Here is a 12,339-nt window from a genome sequence, read left to right as displayed (position 1 = left end):
TCCTGTTCCTGTAGGTTTCTCACGTAGCACAATTAACCAGGTTTGTTTCATGTCCCCCTTCCCAATCCAGACCTCTGGGCTCACCTCCGTCCCCAAGGGCCTACCCACCTGCCCAGGTATATGTGCAAACCTAGCAGGGCCATCCCTAGAGGCACGTGGGGGGCTGCTGGTGTGGGGAGGGTCTCCCCCGCTCAGGGACCAGGGCAGAGGAGTGAGACGCCTGCAGCCCTTGCACCACAGACCCCTCACCTGTCCCTCCACCTCTAGCCCAGTGGAAGAAGCCCTTTGATCCCAGCCGTACTTATAAGTCAGAGTTCCACGTGAACAAGAACAGGACAGTGGAGGTGCCCATGATGACCACTGGGGACCTGGAAACGCCTTACTTCCGGGACGAGGAGCTGCCTGCACCGCGGTGTAGCTCAGGTACACCAGCGACAACAGCGCGCCCTTCATCCTCCCTGACGAGGGCAAAATGCACGACCTGGAGGCCAAGCTGCTCCCAGAGACGCTGAGGAGGTGGAGAGACTCCCTGCAGCCCAGGTGACTGTCCCCAGGACCCGGAGCTGTGGGCCCACCTGCCTTCTCGGCCCTTCCCCCTCTTCCAGGACTCCGGACCCGCAGCCCCCGGGCCTAGGTAATGTCCAGGGGCGGGGGCAGAGGTGGAGGCCCCGTCCAGGGCTGACCTTGCCCTTGGCTGCCTGCATGGCTCTGGGCCTGAGCTGTTCCTTCTCTAAGATGATGACATCAGAGGGGGCGGGGCTGAGGGTTCCTCTGACACTGACATGCGCTGAGTCCTGAGGATCCTCACACAACCCCCGACACTCATGCTGTTCTCTCCGTGGCTCCACCTCTTGCAGGTGGAGGGGGGCGGATGGGACTGGGATCAGTTGGGGCTCAGGTGAGACAGACGTGAGCATCAGCTTTGCACGGGCTAAACGGTAATTCACTCATTTATTCATTCAACCATTCAGCACTGATTGAATGAATGAATGAAGATCAAGCTACGTCTGAGGGACTAATTTAGACTCTGAGGGTAGGTCAGCGAATAAAGCAGTAAATTCCCTGCCCTACGGGCACTTACTTTGCAGTTGGAGGAGACAGACAGGAAATAAATATAGTAAATTATTTGCTACTTTGAGAGGGGAGAAATGGGGAGGTGGGGATAGTAAAGCACAGTAAAATCATGAAAAAATGGGACCCGCAAGTAGCTTGCGATTGTAAGCAGGGTGGCCCTTAGGTGATGTTTGAGGTGAGGGATTGAGCCATGTGCATATGGTGGGGAAAAGCATTCCTGGCTGAGGGAACAGCCGGTGCAAAACCTGTAAGACAGGAGGGAGCCTGGTGCGGTTGAGGGTTAGTGAGGCCAGAGCAGCAGAGCAGAGGGAGTGAGAGGGAAAGTTGGGAGAGGTCAGGACCCCAGGGGGGATTCAGGTCACTTGGAGCCTTGCAGACCCCTCGACGCACCCCCCTCTGAGGGAAATAGAGACTCATCACAAGGTTTTGGGCCAAAGAGTGAACGATCTGAGTCATGTTTTAAACGGATCACCCAGGTCGTCCAGTGGAGAACAGACAGCCGAGGACCAGCATGGAGGCAGGGAGGCCAGCCAGGCGCCCAGTGCACTCACCCAGGGGAGCCGCTGGGGATACACCAGGAGGAACCGGGAAAGGCGGAAGGGGTCGGGCTCTGGATAAGCTGAGTGCAGACACAGGAGACCAATAACAAGGGGGACAGCAGAGGGAGAGGCACTTCTGGGCGCAGTGTCTGCTGCAGCGGAGATAGGGAAGGTTGTGGGCAGCTATGCAGATCCTAGGGGTCACGGGTGTGGAAAGTACGTTATAAACCACAAGGAATGAGAGACCTGCCTAGACGTGACATTGAGGCTGCAGTCCCTTCCCCAACCCCTGTCCAGGGGGCTGCACACCTTGGGGCTGCCTGACTCTCAGCCCCTCCTCACTGCAGATCCCAGGAGACTCCAGGACACGGGACCCACCCTCCCCCTGCGCCTACTCCCTTCCCTACCCTTTCCTTCCTCCAGTACCAAGAGCTACCACAGGGCGGGGCTCAGTGAAGAGTTGTCAGCGGATAGAATATTCATCAGGCATCTCTGATTTACAAGCACTGGGGGACCAGCATCTACACGTTCCTGGCCCATGGAGGGCGCTCACTAAGAATCTGTTGAATGAATGGATAAAGGAGGGGGGAGGGAGGGAGGGAGGAAAGATGGCCTATGAGGAGGAATAGGTACCCCCCTGCTCCCAAGGGGCTCAACGTTTAATGGGAGCCACAGCCTCCTCGTATTTGGCATCTGTAAGAGCTGACACCGTGACAAGAGTCTTAAGGGAAATAGAGACAGAGAGAGGAGGCATCTGTTGCTCCAAGAACCTGCTGCCACCTCTGCTCAGAAGCAGATGCATCCCTGCCCTCGAGGAGCTCCCTGGGAAGACAAGATAGAGATGTTGGATTGGTTGATTCAGGTCCCCAAGGCCCTTGAATGCAACCCCCAGCCCTCCATGTCCCACCCAAGCCCCTTCCCGGCCCCTCCCTTCCCCACTGCCTGCACTCAGGCTGCCTCTGTGCTGTGGGGCAGCCCTTCTTTCTCCCCTCTTTCCTGCAAGTGCATCCTCCTGCCTCCTGGACTCCTCTTCACCCAGTCAGCTCCGTTCACTCCTCCGGGACTCAGGCTCCATGCCACCTCCTGCAGGAAGCCTTCCTGGTGCCCATGGAGCAGCCGCCCCAGCACAGTCTTGCAGCTGCTGGAGTTAGGGTGTTTCCTGCACCCTACAGGCTTGCAGGGGCGAAGCAGGGCCAGGTGTGGTGCTGGTGCGCTGCCTGGCATTTTAGACTCCTGCCGATGGGAATGTATAATTCACAGTTTAAGGAGAGTAAGCAGGAGGGGTAAAGAAAATGTGGAAAAGAACCTGTATTTCCAGCAAGAAGTGGGTGGTTGGAGAGGAAACCAAGGAAGACCACGCCGAGACATGGGAGAAAGGCAGGCTCTCAGTCCAGCAGACGTTCAGGTTTATTTTTCTCATTTCCTAGAAGAAGAGTTCACCCCCTCCTTCCAAAGTTTTCCATCTCCAGCGATTATGATCTGCAAGACATCCTTCCCCAGATGGGCATGGGGAAAGTCTTCCCCCCGGCAGCTGGCCAGTCAGACATTAAAGATGCAGAGGCGCTGGTGGTTTCCCAGGTGGGTGTTTAAACTTTGGACAATTCATCTCCACATGGGAGCTTGAATGATGAAGGCCAGCCAGAGTTTTGGGTAAACTTGAATGAGTAAAATAACTGTATTTCTCTTTACTCAGTCACCTTCCCTGGACTCCTCAGAAGGGCTTGGTTACAACCATCCTGGGGGTGGTCCCACCTTCCCTGCAACATATTGTGACACGGAAGCCCATCTAGCGGGAGGGCCTGGGGTGGAATCAGCTGTGAACCCCCGTCTCATGCTCCAACTTTTACTGCCTATGCAATAAATAATTCAAGTCCTGTACCCCTCACTTTCTTCATCTTTAAAAGGAGCGTTATAGCCCTTGGCTCATGTGCAGAGTCTAGCAGAGCAGGTAAGAGGTAATAGGTACTAACAACAGCTACAGGGCCATCGTGATGGAAATATACGAAGAGCACAGGACAAGAACACCAGGGCCCCTGGTACTGTGATCCTAGAAGCAGAGAAGTCAGAGTGAATGGGGGAGGCTGGGCAGCCCTGCAGCCTCTCCTGCACCCCACCTGCCAAAGGACCTGGTAAAGGAGGCGTATGTGCCAAGGGGCCTGCGGGGTCCAGGGATGGGAAGCCATTTCCTACGCAAAGTAACTGAGCGCTAGGGCAGGAGAGGAGCAGAAAGCAGTGTCCGCTCATCTGCTACTTCGACGTGGAGGGACTGTGGACAGTTGCCTGTGCCTGTGACAGTTGCCCCCTCCCCTAACATGGGGGGTGTTTTGGACTCAGACAGAGAGGGGTCCAGACCAGGGAACCCCTGCTCTTTTCCTCTCTGACCCTGGGCCCAGCACTCACAGCCTTTGACTGCACTTTGCACATCTGTGCATCACGACTATGCAAACCAGCTGACAGGTTTGTTGGGAGAGACAAACAAGTTGAACAGGTTGACAGCACAGTGATGGCCAGCGGCAGAAGGCGGATGAATGTCCGTCCCCTTAGAGGCACTCAGGCAGCTGCTCACCTCCCTCCCACCTCGTCTCTGGTGGGTAATGCTCTGGGGTCCCCCCGGTGGTCTGCAGTGCTGTGCTTGACGTGGGCAAGGAGGGCATGGAAGGAGCTGCTGCCATGGGAAGCAACTTGATCTACAAGACTAGAGAAGTGATCACTATGCATTTCAACAGACCCTTTGTGTTTCCCATACTCAGTAAAGACACCCAGAGCATCATCCTTTTGGGCAAAGTCACCAACCCCAGTCAAGCCTAGAGCTCTCCCCTGAGTGGCGGGTCCCCTCGCTAGGGAGCTGGGTGCCCGGCTCCCTGGGGGCAGCCTGGTCCCTGTGCCTCGAGGAGCCCCCTGCCTGGTCCCACCTGCTCACCCTGGTGAAGGTGACAGTGACTCTGCTGGGGGTTTCACATGCCCAGGGAGTCTGTGTCCTGGTTAGAAGGAGGCTCTGAGCCCTACAACAGCAATAACCAGCTTCCTTGGACTGGACTCTTTCCTGTGTGTCTCCACGCTGATCTGCCTGACTCCATGCTCCCGCCACTGCCTGGGCCCCGAGGCCAAGTCCCCCAACCTCCCACACACGCTGAGTCTGCCCCAGACTCTGGGCCCCTCTGTCTCAACTTCACCAGCCAGCCCAGGAGCAGGCTTTGTCCCTGTGACCAAGCCCACTGGACCTCAGGCCCAGGGCTGGGAGGGGCCCCTGCTGCCCGATGCCCACTTCCGGGGGCTCTGGTCCCAGGTCCAGGTTCACTCTTCCATCCCCCGGGGCCCAGGATGTGCCCTCGTGCTGACATTGCAGGGGCTCCGACCCTCACCTCTTCTGGCACAGCCCGTGGAACCGTTGCTCCTGCAGCTGAGCTGGGCCTCCCCCCAGGGTCTCCCCTGCTGCCCCCCAGCACCTCAACCTGGGAGACCAACTACTTCCAGGTTCCCAGACGAGCTACTCCACCACCTGACGAGTTCCACATACTCGCCTGACAGAGGATCCCCTCAGCAGCCAGAACGGGGGTATGGGAGCAAAAGGTCAATAAACACACACCTGCAATAAAAGGAACCCACTTGGTTCTTCATGTCCCTGATGTGATCAGGGGCTGTGTCCTCTCCAGGAAGGTCAGCTCCCGGCGTAAATGATGACGTCACCCACAACTGAACGGTTGAGATCTCTCTGCCAGGCAGCCTGCTCAGACCTCTACCTGGAATAACCCGTTTAGTCCTTGAAATGATCACGTGAGATACTTGCTGTTACTCATCCCATTTTACCGCTGAGGAAACTGAGGAACAGAGAGGCTCAGTCATTTCCCCCAAGGCCACACAGCTACTAATTATTGCCGACAGGATGTTATCCCAACCTCTCGGATCAGAGAAACACTCTAAACCACAGAATGAATCTGCCCTCAAAGATTTTCACAGCAGTGACCCTCATGGGACTTAGGAACTGACGCGAAACACGGATGATGAAACAAGGCTCTGGAGGCTGACAGAAGAGGGTCAAACTCAGCCTGGGAAGTCGGCGAGCCATTCCTGGAGGAGGTGCTTTTTGTGCTGCCATCAGAGGAAGAATAAAATGCGGTAGGGTAAACAGAGAGGAGAATGTCCTTGACAGGAGAAAGACATTTTCAAGAACCTGAAGGAAGCTGGGCAGACCTGGAGCAGGAAGCGGAGGGCCTGCAGAGGTGATGGGGCCGTGATGGAGCCGCTGGACCACTGGGGGCCTGGCAGCTCAGTAAGGATGCTGGAAAGGTTCCATAGAGTCCTAGGCAGCTTTAAAGGAATTTGAACAGAGGGTCTCTCTGAGCAGATTGGCATAGTAGAAAAATGACTCCAGCTGCTGTGTAGAGAAGCAATTCAGGTCCAGGACAGGGATGCAGGCTGGACATTAAAGGGGATGCTGCAGGAAATGGGGCCAAAGCCCAGGATGGAGAGGGAGAGCAGGGATGAGTGGAAGGCTGGGAGGAGAACCCATGTTTCTGTGAGTGGACGTGGGGAAGAAGCTCCTGGATGATGACAAAGCATCCCCTGAGGAAGGACCCCCAGCGTGTTGGGAGGAGGGCAGGGGACACCCTCACATTCAGATCCCAGATGTGTGGTTCCCTGGAGACAGCCAAGGGATCTGCTCAGGGGAGTTCAGGAGAGAATCAGGGCTGGAGGGAAGCATGAAGATTCGTCCCCCAGGATGGGCAGGTGAGCGCTGAGGGGAGGAGGTCCCCTAAGCTGAGTGCCATGGGGTGAGAAGGGGAGGGCACCCGAAAGGGTGGGGCACCGAGGAGAAGGAACAGAGTGGGGAGGAGGGAGGGGCATGGGAGGAAAGCTGTCACCCCAGGACCACAGGAGAGGTACCCAGGGGACAGAGGAGGGGACTTAGGGGTAAGGGAAGGATCAATGGTCCATGGGATGCAGTGATCTAAAGCCACAGGGGACGGGGCAAGGGCAGGGTGAACAGAGTGAGGGGAGGCCTGCCCTGGGCTGGAGGGGGAGGAAGGGAGAGCGAGAGGGTGTGCAGACGGCCTTTCTGGAGTTTAGCCTTCAGGGTGGTGAGATCTGGGCTGGAGTTGGCTTGTGTGCTTTAAAGACCCTGTAACCTTGGGCCCATTTGTGTGACCTTAGGAAAGATTCAGGAGGTGGGGTGACAGGCACCTGGGCTGCAGCGTGGCACAAGTCCTAAGGGACAGTTAATAGAGGCGACTTGACCCCATCCCTAACCTGGGGCTGCACACCCAGCAGGGATGCTGCATGTGATTATCTAGTTTCCCAAATCCATTTTTTGAAGAGAATATCTTTTCCCCATTGATTGGTTTTTTGATCCCTAGTCAAATATTAATTGACTGTATGTGCAAGAGTCGACTTCTGGGCTCTTTATTCTGTTCCTTTCATCTATGTGAATATTTATGCCAGTACCGTACTGTTTGATTACTATAGCTTTGTCATACAGTTTGAAATCAGGAAATGGGATGCCTCCAGCTTTGTTATTTTTTCAGAGGTTTGCTTTGGAAATTTGCAAATATGTGGGGATTGAACACACCCCGAGGTGAAGACAAATGTCAATGTCACCTTTGGAGAGAATTGAGAACAGGCAGGGGGTCACCCTTTAGGCAGCCCATGGGAATGTGGAGTCTACACTCTGCACATCAAGCCTGGCTCCATAACCTACTCCTGATGTCCTTTATTACCTGTGTGACCCTGGGGGGGCTGAGCCCCTGACCACCCTGAGCTTCTCTCTCCTTGTTTGTAAAATGGGGATGAATATTTTACAATAGTGTAATAGTATTATGATATGTAAATACTACTGCTCTCCATGGGCCCCTCAGCCTCTCTGGAAGGTGGTTAATTTTAGAGGAAAATATGTATCACTGTGGTACAAGCTGCTCTGAAGGTAGGTGTGGATCTGAAGGCCAGGCTCTGCCAGGCTTTCAGATCTGGGGCAAGTTACCTAATCTTTGTGCCTCAGTTTTCTTATCTCTTAATGGACACAACAGTCTACCTTGTTGGGATGTGAAGATAATTCAATAAAAATTAATAATGTCCCATGCCTGGCATGATACTAAAGCCTTCATACTTAGATTGCGTGTGCATGTGCATGTGTAAACACTTACATATAACACACGACAAGTGTTCATAGATGTGTATATGAGTAATGCCTTACTGGCTCAGGAAATAACTTTTCTTCTTTAAGAAATAATCTGTCGGGCTTCCCTGGTGGCGCAGTGGTTGACAGTCTGCCTGCTGATGCAGGGGACACGGGTTCGTGTCCCAGTCCGAGAAGATCCCACATGCCGCGGAGCGGCTGGGCCCGTGAGCCATGGCCGCTGAGCCTGCACATCCAGAGCCTGTGCTCCGCAACGGGAGAGGCCACAACAGTGAGAGGCCTGCATACCGCAAAAAAAAAAAAAGAACTAATCTGTCTGTTCATCTGTATAATAGGACCATTAATTTTAGCCTTATCAGCTTCAAACGGATGAGAAGGTCAAAAGAGACTGTGGCTGTCAAAACCACTTGAGACCCACAGAGCACTGTACAAATGTGAGGAGAAGGAATTCAATGCTGAATTAAGAGCGTGATTAAGGAGGGAAGCATACAATCCTCTTGGCTCTTTTGGAGGAAATAAAAGACCTTGAGGCTTTGGGATTCTTCCTGTTCTAACCCGTGCCTCCCGGGACCTGCCAGAGGAAGGGGACTCGTGCCCCTTAATTTAGTGCTTGCTTCCACGGTTACTTCAAGTGGCGATCACAGCCCTCCTGCAGAAGAATCACCAGAGAGGGGAAGGAAGGAGAGCTTAAATGCAGTGTCCCTGACTTCCCCCTGCCCTAAATCAGAATGTCCTGGGGTAAGTGCAGGATTTTAAACAATCTCCCCAGGCAGTTGTCATGCACACTGAAGGTGCAAAATATTTCTTTGAAAGAAACTCAACAAGTAGCAATAAAATGGGACAGATGATGAGCTCCCCATCACTGGAGGTGTACAAGCAGATACGTCAAGGATTCAGTGGGCAGAAAATTCTTGATTGCCTCCTATGTCTAAGTCAGCAAGGGAGGCTTCTCAGATGCTGTGGAAAGGAGGGTTGTGATGTATTGCAGCCCTGACTCCGAGATGGAGATTCCACATTGGATATATGTTCTCTCACCTCTGAGGAGCACGTGATTCTCCAGGACTGCTGTAGTGTCATCCTGAGCTCTTCCACGCAGGCCTCGAACTTCCCCAGGATCTGCCTCTGCATGCTTGTGGATGCTTTTCTGGGCCTCCACCTGTTACTGCGTGGCCTCCAGGGGCCCGGGCCGTTAAATGTGCATCAGCCCACGGTCGGGGTATCTGAGCAGCAGATCCTGGAAGCCCTCCTGGATCTGGGCCTCGCACCCCACGTTGAGGTTGAACCAGGCCCTCCAAGAGGTGGGTCCTGCTGGGTGTTGGGGCCCCGAGGAAGAACACATCCAAGCCCAAAGAGATGGTTACTGGGGAGAAGGGAGTGTTCTGTCCAGAGCACCCAAAGCCAAATGTCTGTAGAGGCTGAAAGCAAAGCCTACGTTGCTCTCGGAGAATTGGGGACCGTCCCAGGCTGTCCTGGGGCTGGGGTTGGTGAGATCAGAATCTTCTTGGTTAACCAGGGCCAGACAGTGAGCCACAGCCATGAACACGGTGATCAGCAGCGACCACCGACGGATCTCCATCCTCGGGGCTCCTTGGTCTGAAACAGGGGCAGGAAAGGACAACAACAATGACAAAAGTAATAGTAATGAGTGATATTACTGATTCTCGACGTGTCTGCTCTGTGCCAGGCACTGTGCAAATGCTTCAGGGTCATGACCTCTTTTTTTAAATTAATTAATTAATTACATTTTTATTTTCTATTGGAGTACAATTGATTAACAATGTTTTAGTTTCAGGTGTACGATAAAGTGATTCAGTTATACGTATACATGTATCTATTCTTTTTCAAATTCTTCTCCCGATCTACAGAGTATATTTTTCATCCTCACCACAGCCCAGTGAGGAAGGAAGGCGCTGTTTTCACATCCCCATTTAACAGAGAAGAAAACAGAGGCTTGGGAAGGTGAGGGAGCTGCCCAAGGTCAAGCAGCTGGTAGGTGGTGGAGTCAGGACTGAACCCAGAGCCTGGTGGGGGGCGGATTCATGACCAGATGAGCGGATCATCTAGCAGACAGCCTGTCTGAACAGAAGCGCCGGTACCTTGTGCACCTGCTGCGAGCGCCTGACACAAGCCAAGGACTGCTGGCAGCCAGCAGTATCTGTAAGAGGAGCAGAGTGGAATCCGCCTCTCACCATTGTGGCCTCTCCTGTTGCGGAGCACAGGCTCCAGACGCGCAGGCTCAGCGGCCATGGCTCACGGGCCCAGCTGCTCCGCAGCATATGGGATCCTCCCAGACCGGGGCGTGAACCCGTGTCCCCTGCATCGGCAGGCGGACCCTCAACCACTGCGCCACCAGGGAAGCCCCGCACTAGATTTTTTTAGGTAGAATTGTGAAGGACAAGTGGTCTCTCTCCCTACACTGGTTGTGTTGAGCCTCTAGGAGGTTCCTGGGACAGACCTTAGTTCTCTGGTTTTCCTGCTCTAGCTCAGCCCCGGGGACAGACAGACTCAGCTTGTCTAGTCAGAGAGTCTAAGTCAGCCCTCCCTCCAGGGGCCCCTGTGGACCAAGATCTTCCCAGGATCCTCTACGTCCCAGCATCTCCCAGGACACTTGGACTCTGGTCTCCAGGTGCTTGTCTACCCATGAGACAGGAAACCTCCCGCTGGTTGTGCCTGCAGCTCAAGCCCCATCAATGTGCGATACAACTTGGTTACTAGCTATTGATTGATACCTTCCTTCCATGACTTGTCAACCATTTCTTTTCTCTAGGCTTCTTATCAGGAGCATTTAAACCTGCTCACTTTTCACTCAACTTTCAGTTTTCAAAAATATATGTCTTCCTCTCTTTTCCCCTCCAGCTCCCCTTTGTTTCTCTTTGTCTTTGATGACAAATTGCTAGAAAGAAATGTCTCCCCTTGCTGTACCCCCGTGCACCACTGATTCTCTTCGAAACTCTACAATCTGCTTCCGCCCCCCATGTCTCAACTGCCATTGCTCCTGCGAGCCGCCGAAGACCCCACTTGGTAGGTCCAGCCTATCCTGTGGACACTGTCCTTTCCTCTCTCCCCACGTGTCCCCTCTTCCTAGTCCTTCTCTGTCTCTTTGGGTGCCCTCTCTTCCTTTTCCTTGTCCCTTAAGTGTGGTCATTCCTGATGACGGGGTCCCAGGCTCCCCTCTCTACACGCTCTCACCAGGAGGGAGTCCTCACCAGGAAGTCTCGTCTCTCCTCTGCATTAGCAGATTTCCAGGCCCTGCTCAGATTTCCTTGCTGAATGCCAGATCTGTAGAAGCAAATGCTCACTGTTCTTTTCATCGTGGATGCCGGCCAGGCATCTCAGGTCCAGATGGGAGCTCAGCCTCTTGCTCACAAATCATCGTCCTCTCCCTACGTTACCCATCTCTCCAAATGGCTCCCTCCAGTTTCTTTAGCTCCCAAGCTGGCAACCTGAATGTCACCTTTACTACAGACTGTCCTTATTTCTTCATGAATAATTGATTACTCAGTCCAATCCATGGTACCTCCTAACCGTGTCTCAAAATGTCCCTTTTTCTCTACCTTCACATCTATATCCCCTGTCGGTCTACTACCCTCTTCTCCTTAATTCCTACGATTGTCTCCTGACTATGTTCCGTTCCATTTAGGCAGAGCCGTGTTGAATCGTGCAAAGAAATCACTGGGTCCAAGGAAGTGGGTGGATTGCAGCCAAGAGGATCCAATGTTAACCACTTTACTGGCTGCCATGATTTACAGAGCTTCACACGCAGATGACGGAGGTTCAGGGAGCACAAAGCAGCTCCCAGGATCACTTAGCATTCCAGACTCAGCTGGGCTTGGAGCCCTGATGTCCTGACTCTCCTGTTCTCTGCACCTTAGCTGGGTGACTCCCTCCTCTGCAGGGAATTCTAGACTTTCTTAATGTTGCAGTACCTCACGTAGACCACCAAGGCACCCCATGGATCACAAAGATCTGGGCTTAATTAAACTTGCTGAGTGGTAGGGACGATCACTTTGACAGCATCTCAGTAATGTTTCAAACGGGGAAGTTAGGAGAAATAAAAGGTTTCATTGGCTGGACTCAGTTCACAGTGGCTTTAGCGTGATAGTTAGAAAGTGTGGTCAGATTTTATAAACTAGATGAGAAGCCAAGCCTCTTATCTTTATAGCCCGTGAGTCTGTGCAGCGTCACTCATAAAACAGCTTGCTGTGGGCTTATCTTGGGACACATGGGTCTGAACAAGTGGCTGTTAATAAATTCTGGACTTAGGGAGTACCTGTTGGGTATGGCATATCTGTTTTGCGAGTCCTGGTACAGTTTTCTTTGCAAATTGTGATTTCACTTTCATTGCTTATTAGGATTGACAACTCTGCCCAGAAAGAGGATGCTCTGGGCGTCTGGGCAATGAATGGGGCTGTTGAAATGCACAATGGTCGATTAAGTCCTCCTTGCAGAGGAGTGAATCTTGATACCTATGGTGGCAACTGCTTCCGTGTGCTTCCTCAGCCGTGTCAACCCCAGCCCTCGTGCGGCACCATGGGGCCAGTAGAAGTTCAAACACTCAGATATCAGAGCAGGTGTCTGGTGTGGCCCGGAAGGTGG

General features: G+C 53.4%; 1 protein-coding gene across 1 annotated transcript in view; it reads left to right on the top strand.

Annotated features, from left to right (window-relative positions):
* SERPINA3 (serpin family A member 3) overlaps positions 1 to 12,339 on the top strand; it is a 133,084-nt gene that overhangs the window by 18,850 nt on the left and 101,895 nt on the right. The window contains 2 exon segments of the mRNA XM_027120867.1: positions 268 to 399; positions 402 to 540. Of these exon segments, the coding sequence (XP_026976668.1) occupies positions 268 to 399; positions 402 to 540 (271 nt within the window).

Source organism: Aethalodelphis obliquidens, unplaced genomic scaffold, assembly GCF_003676395.1.
Source record: "Aethalodelphis obliquidens isolate GAN/ISIS:26980383/991018 unplaced genomic scaffold, ASM367639v1 scaffold21, whole genome shotgun sequence".
In the NCBI taxonomy this organism is placed as follows: domain Eukaryota; kingdom Metazoa; phylum Chordata; class Mammalia; order Artiodactyla; family Delphinidae; genus Aethalodelphis; species Aethalodelphis obliquidens.
Note: the sequence above shows the minus strand (reverse complement) of the source record. Positions and strands in the feature narration are given on the sequence as shown.